This window comes from Schistocerca serialis, chromosome 6 (assembly GCF_023864345.2).
Source record: "Schistocerca serialis cubense isolate TAMUIC-IGC-003099 chromosome 6, iqSchSeri2.2, whole genome shotgun sequence".
Classification (NCBI taxonomy): domain Eukaryota; kingdom Metazoa; phylum Arthropoda; class Insecta; order Orthoptera; family Acrididae; genus Schistocerca; species Schistocerca serialis.
The window spans coordinates 644,737,537-644,750,650 of NC_064643.1; the positions used below are offsets into that span (position 1 = coordinate 644,737,537).

The 13,114-nt window shown below is 40.4% G+C and overlaps 1 protein-coding gene across 9 annotated transcripts in view; it reads right to left on the bottom strand.

The window, feature by feature from the left end:
• The window catches only part of LOC126484060 (UPF0415 protein C7orf25 homolog), a 181,825-nt gene that overhangs the window by 66,703 nt on the left and 102,008 nt on the right, over positions 1 to 13,114 (bottom strand). For all 9 annotated transcript variants that reach the window (XM_050107410.1, XM_050107419.1, XM_050107416.1 and 6 more), the window contains one exon: positions 10,191 to 10,285. In XM_050107410.1, coding sequence (XP_049963367.1) covers positions 10,191 to 10,285 — 95 coding nt within the window. The remainder of the gene's footprint in view (positions 1 to 10,190; positions 10,286 to 13,114) is intronic.

Sequence of the window (13,114 nt, forward strand, 5' to 3'; positions counted from 1 at the left end):
TAATGTGTTCAAGTTTTTTCAGTCATTGATAAATGATGGTAATGACGATACAATAGAACAGCAAAACACTGATGAGGAGTTTGACTATTAATGACATGCTATGTAATGTGTCTACATGTCAAGGATTTCATTTTCTGTACTTTAAACTGTAATAAAGTGGCCTAATATTTAATAGTATTTGCAGAACACCATCTAGTTACTGTAACAACTGTTGGTATCACAGCAGGAGTTCACATTACCATACAAAATCATATTTCCTTAATTCCCATTTCCTGACATGACCTATTCTGGTGCCAAGTGCCCCTTTTCCACTGGGCCCCTCATTTTTGTGCTCTTTCATTTAATGAACTGTTCTTGTTTTAAGATTGGCCACTTCATTTTCATCAGATTTCCTCTTTTTAAGATTTCTACTCTTTTTGATGAAGCATTCTTCACAGCTAGTATCACTGATTGATTTTGCAATGTCCACCCTCAGCTGCTTCTCACTATTAAGTAAACCACTGTAACAACTGTATAGCACTGTAAAAAATTCTTTCTGCAACAGCTGTATCTTCTTCTAATTTTGGAACTAAAATTGCTTTATTAACGCAAACGCCTCTTCCAACTGCAGCATTTTCATGAAACATGCATAGAAGCTTCTTCATGAACTTGATGAAGTCATGGTTCACACTTAGCAGTAAATTCATCAGGAAGTGATCAAGTTTTTCCTCCTTAGGATTGAATTGTTCAGTTTTTTGAATATTCACAAAATTTAAAGTATTCTCTCTTCACAATGCCAGCTGTTGATGGAGTCATATGTTTTTTGACACAAATTTTTCCAGTGCACTTGCCACTCAAGAATTTCTCAAAATGATGCTCTGCTAAACTTTGGATGATAAACATAAGCCACCTTTGACTACCTTTAATTTCAAAGGACTCTGCTTTGCAATTTTCAGATACAGATTTTGAAAAATACCTTTGCACCTATTTCTGAAAATAAGATTAACTTTTCCACGTAGTTCTTGCTAGCAGCAGTGACACCAAATCGAATCTCTACATAATGACTTGTTTTACAGCTACATAATTTAGTAACATCAACAGCAAGTAATTTGCTAGAATTTTTCATAACAGTTTTCTTTTTGAACTGAGAAGCAATGCTATACATGAAACTGAACAAATCTTTGTACAAAAACAGGATGATAGAGTCATTTGACTGATACTTAGTTACAAACCCCTCAAGGTCAACTGATAATGATACAAGAAATTGAAGTTTTGCACAAAGAAATTTATCTTCTTACTGATGTTTAATATTTTCAAAGTTTCTACTTTCAGGTGGTCTTTTATGTACTTCAGCAACTACTTCTTCAAATGCGGAATAAGTTCAAGTGCTTTCTTCATGTATTCAATATTTCTTGTCCATCTTATAGAACATACTTGAATGGAAATTTGGAAACCCCAGTGATATCTGAGAAGGTTGCCCTCTTTGAGGGAAAATCCTTCAATAAGTACCAGATAAACTAAGAAATTCATGAACATTCCAACCACTTCTATTATGAGCAGTTTTCAAAGCTCCGTTCACTACATGAAGTGAGCAAATGCCATAATGAAACATTTGTGGTTGATTACTTTTTTCATTGATTAGAAGCCTTGCAGATAATGTAACATCTTTAAGTTCACATTTGGCCCATGCATTGAAATTTCAATTACAGGTACGTTCTTAGGTGACAAATTCAAACTATTCAGACACTCCAGGAAACTTGACTGAAAAACAGAATATGTGGCAGATTTCAAAAATATAAAGGTTAAATACCTTCTAGAAGTGGACTGCTTTTATTCATCCCAGAAACAAATCATCAAATCTGTCTGTCCCTTTTGGACAACTTAGTTTAAACTCTCATCATATGACACACAGAAGAACCCAACTTCCCTGACTATGTTAGCTAGGAGATTCTGGAAATAAGGGCCAAGTCCATAAGTAATTATACATGACAACTTACCCTTGCATAACTACATTTCTTTGGCAATCACACTATCAGGAAACATAATTTGTAATTTGCCCGGTTGACCGTGCGGTCTAACACACGGCTTTCTGGGCGGGAAGGAGCGCCTGGTCCCCGGCACGAATTCGCCTGGCGGATTTGTGTCGAGTTCCAGTGAACCGGCCACTCTGTGGATGGTTTTTAGGTGGTTTTCCATCTGCCTTGGCGAATGCGGGCTGGTTCCCCTTATTCCGCGTTAGTTACACTATGTCGGCGATTGCTGCGCAAACAAGTTCTCCATGTACGCATACACCACCATTATTCTACCACACAAACATAGGGGTTACACTCGTCTGGTGTGAGACATTCCCGGGGGGTGGGGGGGTAGTCCACTGAGGGCCGAACCGCACAATAACCCTGGGTTTGGTGTGGGGCAGCGGGGTGGTGAAGTGGACTGCGATAGTCGTCGTGGGGTTGTAGACCACTGCGGCTGCGGCAGGGGACGGAGCCTCTCCATCATTTCTAGGTCCCCGGCTAACATACAATACAATACAATACTGTCTTATCACCAACTAAAAAATGTTTCATTCAGTTTGTTTTATAACTCTCTTCAGCTGAAGTTCTAGCAATTGTAGCAGGAGCAAGTGATTGTAATTCATTACCGCCAGTCAAATTCTGTTCAGAAGAAACTTGCGACTGTGCTGGCACTGTTTTTACTACACCAAAAAACAACTTGTTTTGTTGCCTTGAAACTAGTGAATGAACCACTGCTGGATGTCTCTTTCATGTGCTCATACACATGAAATGCCACTGGCTCTAATTTCAAAGTCAGATTTGCACAAAATGCTCGACAGAGGTCGGTATAGTTCATGAGTAATACTAATATGATGTGGGAAACGTTTTGGCTAGCGAGTAATAAATTTTACTGTGATTGTCCTTCACACCTTTAAAAGGAGATTAAATTACAATAATTTTATGTTAACTATTAAAAAATTTTAAGGAAATGTCTTTCCAAAAAAAAAATGCAGATTAAAGAGATTTAAACTGCAGTGGGAGTGGACAAATTAAAAAAACAGCTGTTCTAACTGATAATCCTCCAGCAATACATGAGATGGCAGCACTTTTGTGGGCAGAGCTATAATTTGTAAGTCATTTCCACTATGTGTATACACCACACATAGCTGAACAAAGCCACACCTCCAAATTTCTCAATTTCCGCTCAAGGTTGCAAACCACAGTAGCAGAGGCTTGCACAGATGGACACTTAAGTCCTCTACACATAACAAAGACTTTTAATAAGTTCTGATGAATCCTTATATATATTTTTTTTATTAAATGGACTGCCGGATACAACATTTTTTGAGGTAGCTCTAACTTGCTACACCCTTCTAGAACCACACCTGACTGACATACAAAACGAAATTCATGACCACCAACTGAATTTCTTTACCTTTTCATTACCACTTGATCATTTTCATTACTTTTTCATGACCTGTAGACACCATGCAATAAACCTTTCAGAGTAACAATTGGAAGAAGGAAGCAGCTGCATCATTCAGGAGACATACTCTGGTTTACTGGTGGGTAGAAAACAAATGAAGGTGCTGGGTCCAGAGTATATGGCTGCAGCCTAGACTGGAGAGGGAAATTTCTCTAGGGAAGCTGGCCACAGTACTTCAGGCAGCAATATCTGCTATCAAACGTGCCCATGGGAGAATTTGCATACATGCTACAACATTTATTCACACAGCCAAGCAGCTCTAAAACCTCTATCAACCCCTGCAATGAGATCAAAGATTGTTGCAGAACATCATGAAGCCCTAGTGAGACTCGCAGAAAGCAATGGGGTAAACCTGCTGTGGGTCCCTGAACACACAGGAATTAGTGACAAAGAACTGGATCTATGATCCAAAAACAAAACACAGTAAGCTAATGATGCCTGAGCCTTGTTTCAAGATAAGTTCTGTAATTCTGGAACTGAGCAGGAGACAAATGACGAACATGGTGGGACTTATGAGTGGTCATGGGAACTTTAAGAAAACGCCTATAAACAGTGGGTATAGAGGAAGAAGTCCATAAGTGTAGACTATGAGGTGAGGTGGAAGAAACCACACCACACTTAATCTCCCAATGTGAAGCAATGGAGGAAATGAGAAACACAATATTCAGATCATTATGTCCTGAAGAAATCATGTCTAATAAGGAAATAGTAAACTGTCTCTTACTGCTTTTTGAGGGCACTGGCTTTACTAGGATCATAGGGAGCAAAACCCTACAATAAACTCATTTTAGGTGTGGGCAGCAGTGGGCTAAGACGAATGTTGATTTTGTTTCCATGTGTTAGTTAGATCAAATCGGATCTAGGCTTTTGACACTGTTGATTCTACTGAATAATCTAGAATCTTTAGGAATGAGAGGCATAGCTACTGACTTGTTCGAATCATAACTAGGAGAGAGAGTATGAAGACTTAACACAAACCTCAAATAATGCTTAAGTTTTAGTGAAGCAGCTAACATAACCAAAATGTATTTATACAGGATTTCACCAATGTAGCATACTAGGACTAACATTTCCCAATAGTAAAAACACACAATGGAACACTCAGTATGGAATAACAACAATATGGGAAGGATAGACTCCTATTCACCACATAGGGGAGGCATTGAGTCACATACAGGCACAATGAAAGAGAAAATATTCAGCTGTCAGACTAACCCTTTCATCAGGTGTAGAAAACTCACTTCACACATGCACAGTTTCCACAAACATGGCCACTGTCATCTTCAGGCACTAAGGCTGACTGCGACTGTATCTGAGGTAAGCAGCAATCTTTGCTGGAGTGGGTAGTGGGGGTATAGGGGAAGAACAAAAGATTAGACTGTACTGTTCCATCAACATCAAGGTCATTAGAGATGGAGCACAAGCTCCTTTTCTTGTCAAGGATTGGGGAGGAAAATGGCCATGCCCTTTCAAACAAACCATTCCATCATTTGCCTGGAGTGATTTCAGAAACGATGAAAAATGTAAATCTGGATGTCCAAACACAGAGTTGAACTGTCGTCTTCCCAAATGTGAGTCCAATGTGCCAACCACTTTGTTCAGTCCAGATATAGAAAAGGAATGGGGTAGGGAGGGAGAGCACGGTAGAGATGGTGAAAAGTGTTAGTGCGGCCTGTGAAAGCATGAAGTACATGGTGGAGACACAGTAGGGCTGCTAGTGCAGCATCAGGACACCGTGCTGTGGTGGGGGGGGGGGGGGGGGAGGGGGGGAGTAGAGAAGGAAAAAGGACTATGCAGGTCCATTAGTGGGATAGAAATTGTGGGTAGTACTGGAGTAGGAGCAGATAAGGGGATAAGCAGGTGGAGGATAGGCACTAGTGAAGGTTGAGGCAAGTGTGTTAAGGGAATGAAGGGTATGTTGGAACAGAGTGCCAACTTCAGAAAAGGCGGTGGCGGTGGTGGTGGTGGTGGTGGGAAGAATCTAGATATCACAGGCTGTGAAATAGTCATTAAAGTCATATGTGTTGGAGAGCAGGCTCAGCAACTGGCTGCTCCAGCTGTCTCCTGGCCACAGTTTGGTGGTATTCATTCATGTGAACAGACGGCATGTTAGTTGTCATGTCCACATAGACTGTGGCACAGTGGCTGCAGCTAAGTTGGTAGATCACATCCTTGGTTGCTTTCACAGGTGGCCCTACCTTCGATGGGTTAGGAGATGTGTGACAGAGATGGAGTAGGCAATAATGGGAAGATGGATGCATCTAGGGTCTACTGCAAGGATATGAGCCATGAGACCATGGGGTGGGAGCAGGTGTGGAATAAGGATAGACAACACTATTGCACAGGTTGGGTGGGCAGCAGAATGCCACTCTGGAGGGGGGGGGGGGGGGGGGAGGTAGTGAGGGGGATATTTCTCATTTTAGTACATGGTGAGAGGCAGTCAAAATCCTGGTGGAAAAAGTGATTCCGTTGTTCCAGTCCTGTGCTTGGGTCCACTGAATATATCTGGTGATGAATAGGAACATCATGCAGATAAGGCAGAGAAATGTCAGGGTAAGGCTGTCTGGAGCTTTGAACACCATGTCAGTGTAATCACTCTGCGTGGCACATTTAACCTTCTGTATCGACATAACCATTTGGTTTTGGGCTGCAGTGTACTGGCTAAGGAGAGTGAGGCAGGATAAGGTAATCGAGATTACTGGACAGAACATCCCCGAGAAGCACCAAGTCATTAAATGGCAGGTGGATACCTGGCAAATGGAATGGGAGCTAACCTATAAGGGCCATAGGGCTTATCATTTCTTCCCGGACATCAGGAAACATCTGAGACTGAGTCACATCACTCCCAGTCAGGGTATGGTTCACTTTCTGACAAGTCACAGCCCTTACCATGCGCACTTACTCCATGTATGCTGCAGCCAGAGTGCTGCTTATACATGTGGGGAACATGGATCCCCAGAACACACATTTTTTCACTGTCACCAATACAGAGCAGCACACCTGACACCAATGACATGATATGGGGAATAAGGGACAAAGACAAATGGGAGATAATAAATAAAATCGCTGATGATGCCTCAAGGACATTACATGACGAATACAGACAGACAGACAGAACACAGCAACATGCACAAAGCACTTAAGACAGTATTTCCAATTTTTACACCAACACAGGCAGCACACACTCATTCAAACAGCAAACACTTTCACCAACAAGTATAGCAGATAACCTTACAAAACATCTAGAATTATTAAAGTGAGAATAATGAAACAATTTTTACCCTATGGGGAACACTTATCGTAAACTTGTACTATTTGCAGTGCAAGTTTTAAAAGTTGGTGACCTTACCCAATGGACATGAAACTTTTCTTTTTGCTCTGCATCACGCTCATGAATATTAACATTTTTAATTATGTTTTTTAATTCCTTCCATCACATTGACAAGTTTCTAATATACACAGGAAAGTGCGAGGATTGGTCACAGTTTAAAGACTTTCTGTTTGTTGAGCCTGTTGCATCACTCTTACAATTCCTTTCTGAGTTAAGAAAAATGACTGAACTAGGTGGCATATTAGTGCTGAATATAATTCCATACAGCAGGGTGCTGTGAAAAGTGGGGAGAACAGTACATTTGGAAAGATGATGTCGATTTTGATCCCATGGTGGCATATGCCACCTGGGGTATAGCAGATAATGTCTTCAACATCAAGTGCCAACAGATAGCACAGTGGCATAGCTACCAGAGTACCATCTGTTTCTACCTTTTAACAGGGAATGCTCACAGCCAGAAGGCTCACTGTGGTGCAAACATGTGAAGCAAGCAGGAAACCATGCCACAGAGCTGCATTCATGCTTCCTACAACGGGTGTGAACAAGGTCAAATTGTGGCTGCCCACATGGCAGGTGGTCCTTTTGCAAAATTGCTGCATCAGTTGTGCAATTATGCTGGTGTCAGTGGTCACAAGAACATTTTCACACCTCCATGCAGCACAGATGTCTGCCAGGACTGTTGTATTGTAAGGGCAGCAATGGCAGATCACACAGTTACCACAGCACAGATAAGAGCACTTGTGAGCCAAGACATGTCACACAAGCTGTGGCAAACTGGTTATTAGCAGTGGGACTACGCGCATGCACACTTCTAGCCAGTCTTCCACTCATGCTGCGGCATCGACGTACATGACTTGACTGGTGCCATCAGAGGATCACTTGGAAGATGGAATGGCAAGGCACAGTCTTCAGTGATGAAAACAGACTCTGCCTACATACAAGTGATAGTCGTTTGCACATATGGTGTAGACCAGGTGAGTGTTGTCTCGGGAATGCATTCATTCAGGACACACTGGCCTCACCTCACACCTTGTGGCCTGTGGTGTGATAAGCTGGAACTCTTGTTTACCTTTGGTGTTTCTGGAGGGGGTGTTAACCAGCACTTGCTACCTGCAGAATGTTATTAGACCAGTTCTTTTGCCATTCTTGTAACAGGAAGGCGATGTATTGTTCCAACAGGATAATGCTCTACCAAACACTGTCCATAAAACTTGACATTTCTTCAAGATATGCAGCGACTTCCCTGACCAGCACAATCTATCAAGCATGTGTGTGACATGCTGGGACAAGAAATGACTTGTGCCACACATCAATCAACAACACTTACAGAACTAAATGAACATGTCAAGTAGGCATTGAATTACGTATCCCAGGACAGTATTCACCATCCATACAATTATCTGGATGCCAGAGTCAGTGCCTGATGCCAGAGTCATCGTCTGCATTGCCAGCCGTGGAGGCTACATCACATACAAATAAGGGTGTTTCAGTATGGGTCGACACCTGGTACCTCAGAACTGCCTTTGCTACTGATCTGTAATTTTAATCATTTCATGTACTTCTTATGGACTGTTGCAACAATTAAATCTTGAGTGAATTGGAAACCTCTAAAAGGTGTACTTTTTTTCTGGCAGTGTATTTTATTTAGTGTTACATTGGTACTAAACACAGTGAAAAATCATGTGCTCTGTGATAATAGGGGTGTCATTGCACTGAGTCAAAACAGGGTGCATCACACTTGAACTAAACATATTGACGTGAGGCACCACTATATTCATGAATTAATGACTGGAGGAAGTTCAGTTTCAAGTTATCAGTACCGACAAGCAGCAAGTCAATTTGTTGATGAATGTACTGACAAGTATTAAGCATCAGAGATGCTGTGAACCACATGGAACTTGCAGTTTACGAATTAACATCCTGAGCTGAAAACTTGTTGGGGGGTGAGGGGGGAGAGACAACTGACATCTTGCTGTGGTTCATTCTTTTCATCTTTGGTCTCTCTTGTAATTATAACAGTACAAATATTTACGTCACATTCTAAATAACTACAGAAGGGATCAACAGGCTAACTAATTAAACACTTATAATTCGTCAACATTACAAGAAACAATAAGATATGGACAGGGAATCAAAAACAACAGTTGTCCAGATATTCAACTCAGAACAAATATTTGATTATGACATTGAAATGACAGACATCAGCTTTTCATAACACAATACAACTTTTTTTTCTTTTTTGTAAATCCATAATAGTTTCATGTTGCATCCAGAGACAATGAGAAGCATATATTTTATGAATAAAAGCCAGTTGTCTGGTTGACAGTCTGTATTTCAGTTTTTTAGGCTTCATTTCTGAAACACATATCAAAGTGAAAGCTCCATCATCAGGGAGTGCACACAAACAAAACATCATCTTTAGAATGGATAATAATCACTACAGGAGTACCACAGGGACTGGTATTGGGATCACTCTTGTTCTTGTTTTTATATATGACCTAACACCATAAATTTAAAAAGCCAGTTCTCTCTGCTGACAATGCAAGTATTAGAATCAAGTCTGACCATACCAATGGACATAATGTACGAGTGTAAATCAATAAACAAAACACAGCATTCTACATCAGGGGTACCCAACCTGCAGCCTGCTTGCAACCTATAGCAAGTATCAAAGTGGTCCAAGTAGTAAGCATCTACCCCAAGACTGGCAAAAAAGAAACTTTCCAAAAAATTCTATGTATGTGAAGTTATGATAAATTGAATATTTTCAATATGAAAATCCCGCTACGTGATGCTTATCTCTCATCAGTACATCTCAATTTTTTTTCTTTAAGTATATTATATGTTGCCCAAAATATTCATTTTTGTCCAGTTGGCCCAGATAAGATAAAAGGTTCAACATCCCTGTTCTACATTTTTAGGTGTTCGCACTGATAATAACATGAACTGGAAAACACATGCTTGTTGATTTTTGTTACATGGGCATTAGGTCATGATCTAAGGGATGTTTTGTGTCCAACATATTATCACCTAATGTTGGAGACATTGCTGGAGACTATACAGAATCAGATGGCTAGATGATAATCTGTAATCATTTTGATCCATTTGAATGAGTTACAGTTACCATAACACAGCCCATCCGACACTCGTATTTTCCAGTTCTTTTTACTAAGTCTTTTTATTTTCTTATTTTTCAGTCACTTCAACAACAGGTGAGCTATCATACACTAATATCTAAATTCTCCTTGAACTACGTTTTGGCAGCATTATACTGAACACATAGATGGACATAACAGTAGAAGTATGCCACCTTCCCCCACCCTACACACACACACACACACACACACACACACACACACACACACACACACACACACACACTACATGACACTACACCTACCTTAGGTGTTTTGAAATAAAGGGCATGTTTCTCTGCACACAGAAGTATATCTTTTGCTTGATCAATGTAGGTTCGTTTCCCATAACTGCAATCACCTATGGAAGAAGGGAAGAGATGTATAATAATCATTACACACTAACTTTGTTTGTTTCAGGTTTTATTTATGTGAACACACACTAAGAGACTTTAGAATGTATAGTGTTCAGATTTTAGATCTTCTTGAAGTTTATAAGCCTCTACAATACAGTAACATCAAGTACAAATTCAAACAAGTGTTTGAGCAGCCACAGTAAGAGCAGAAAATAGACAAATTTAATTTAAAAGTCTTTATTAAATTCGTAAACCATCATTTTATCAGTCTCATCACATTCAAAAACACAGTATCGAAACACTGCAGATTCCACATTTTGAGAAAACACTCTAAAATAAACAACTAACACAAACAATACAATAAAAAGGTTCCTCCAAACAAAAATAAAAAATGCAGCTTAATAATATTTACCAAGGGCATGCAGCTTTACTGTATGGTTGAATGATGATGGCATCCTCTTGGATAAAATATTCCGGAGGTAAAATAGTCCCCCATTCAGATCTGCGGGTGGGGACTACTCAAGAGGACGTCGTTATCGGGAGAAAGAAAACTGGTGTTCCACAGATCGGAGTGTGGAATGTCAGATACCTTAATCGGGCAGGTAGGTTTGAAAATTTAAAAAGAGAAATGGATAGGTTAACATTAGATATAGTGGGAATTAGTGAAGCTCAGTGGCAGGAGGAACAAGACTTTTGGTCAGGTGAATATATGGTTATAAATACAAAATCAAATGGGGATAATGCAGGAGTAGGTTTAATAATGAATAAAAAAAATAGGAGTGCGGGTAAGCTACTACAAACAGCATAGTGGAGGAGGAGGAGATTAGTGTTTAACGTCCTGTCGACAACGAGGTCATTAGAGACGGAGCGCAAGCTCGGGTAAGGGAAGGATGGGGAAGGAAATCGGCCGTGCCTTTCAAAGGAACCATCCCGGCATTTGCCTGAAGTGATTTAGGGAAATCACGGAAAACCTAAATCAGGATGGCCGGAGACGGGATTGAACCGCCGTCCTCCCGAATGCGAGTCCAGTGTGCTAACCACTGCGCCACCTCGCTCGGTAAACAGCATAGTGAACACATTATTGTGGCCAAGATAGACACGAAGCCCACGCCTACTACAGTAGTACAAGTTTATATGCCAACTAGCTCTGCAGATGATGAAGAAATTGATGAAATGTATGATGAGATAAAAGAAATTATTCAGGTAGTGAAGGGAGACAAAAATTTAATAGTCATGGGGGACTGGAATTCGAGAGTAGGAAAAGGGAGAGAAGGAAACATAGTAGGTGAATATGGATCAGGGGTAAGAAATGAAATTTTGCACAGAGCATATCTTAATCATAGCTAACACTTGGTTCGAGAATCATAAAAGATGTTTGTACACATGGAAGAATCCTGGAGATACTAGAAGGTATCAGATAGATTATATAATGGTAAGCCAGAGATTTAGGAACCAGGTTTTAAATTGTAAGACACTTCCAGGGACAGATGTGTACTCTGACCACAATTTATTGGTTATGACCTGTAGATTAAAACTGAAGTAACTGCAAAAAGGTAGTAATTTAAGGAGACGGGACCTGGATAAACTGAAAGAACCAGAGGTTGTACAGAGTTTCAGGGAGAGAATAAGGGAACAATTGTCACGAATGGAGGAAAGAAATACAGTAGAAGAAGAATGGGTAGCTCTGAGGGATGAAGTAGTGAAGGCAGCAGAAGATCAAGTAGGTAAAAAGACAAGGGCTAGTAGAAATCCTTGGGTAACAGAAGAAATATTGAATTTAATTGATGAAAGGAGAAAATATAAAAATGCAGAAAATGAAGCAGGCAAAAAGGAATACAAACATCTCAAAAATGATATCGACAGGAAGTGCAAAATGGCTAAGCAGGGATGGCTAGAGGACAAATGTAAGGATGTAGAGGCTTATCTCACTAGGGGTAAGATAGATACTGCCTACAGGAAAATTAAAGAGACCTTTGGAGAAAGGAGAACCACTTGTATGACTATCAAGAGCTCAGATGGAAACCCAGTTCTAAGCAAAGAAGGGAAAGCAGAAAGGTGGAAGGAGTATATAGAGGGTCTATATAGGGGCGATGTACTTGAGGACAATATTATGGAACTTGAAGAGGTTGTAGATGAAGATGAAATGGGAGATACGATACTGCGTGAAGAGTTCGACAGAGCACTGAAAGACCTGAGTCGAAACAAGGCCCCGGGAATAGACAACATTCCATTAGAACTACTGACGGCCTTCGGAGAGCCAGTCCTGACAAAACTCTACCATCTGGTGAGCAAAATGTATGAGACAGGCGAAATACCCTCTGACTTCAAGAAAAATATAATAATTCCAATCCCAAAGAAATCAGGTGTTGACAGATGTGAAAATTACCGAACTATCAGTTTAATAAGTCACGGCTGCAAAATACTAACACGAATTCTTTACAGATGAATGGAAAAACTAGTAGAAGCTGACCTCGGGGAAGATCAATTTGCATTCCGTAGAAATATAGGAACACGTGAGGCATTATTGACCCTACGACTTACCTTAGAAGCTAGATTAAGGAAAGGCAAACCTACGTTTCTAGCATTTGTAGACTTAGAGAAAGCTTTTGACAATGATGACTGGAATACTCTCTTTCAAATTCTGAGGGTGGCAGGGATAAAATACAGGGAGCGAAAGGCTATTTACAACTTGTACAGAAACCAGATGGCAGTTATAAGAGTCGAGGGGCATGAAAGGTAAGCAGTGGTTGGGAAGGGAGTGAGACAGGGTTGTAGCCTCTCCTCGATGCTATTCAATCTGTATATTGAGCAAGCAGTAAAGGAAACAAAACAAA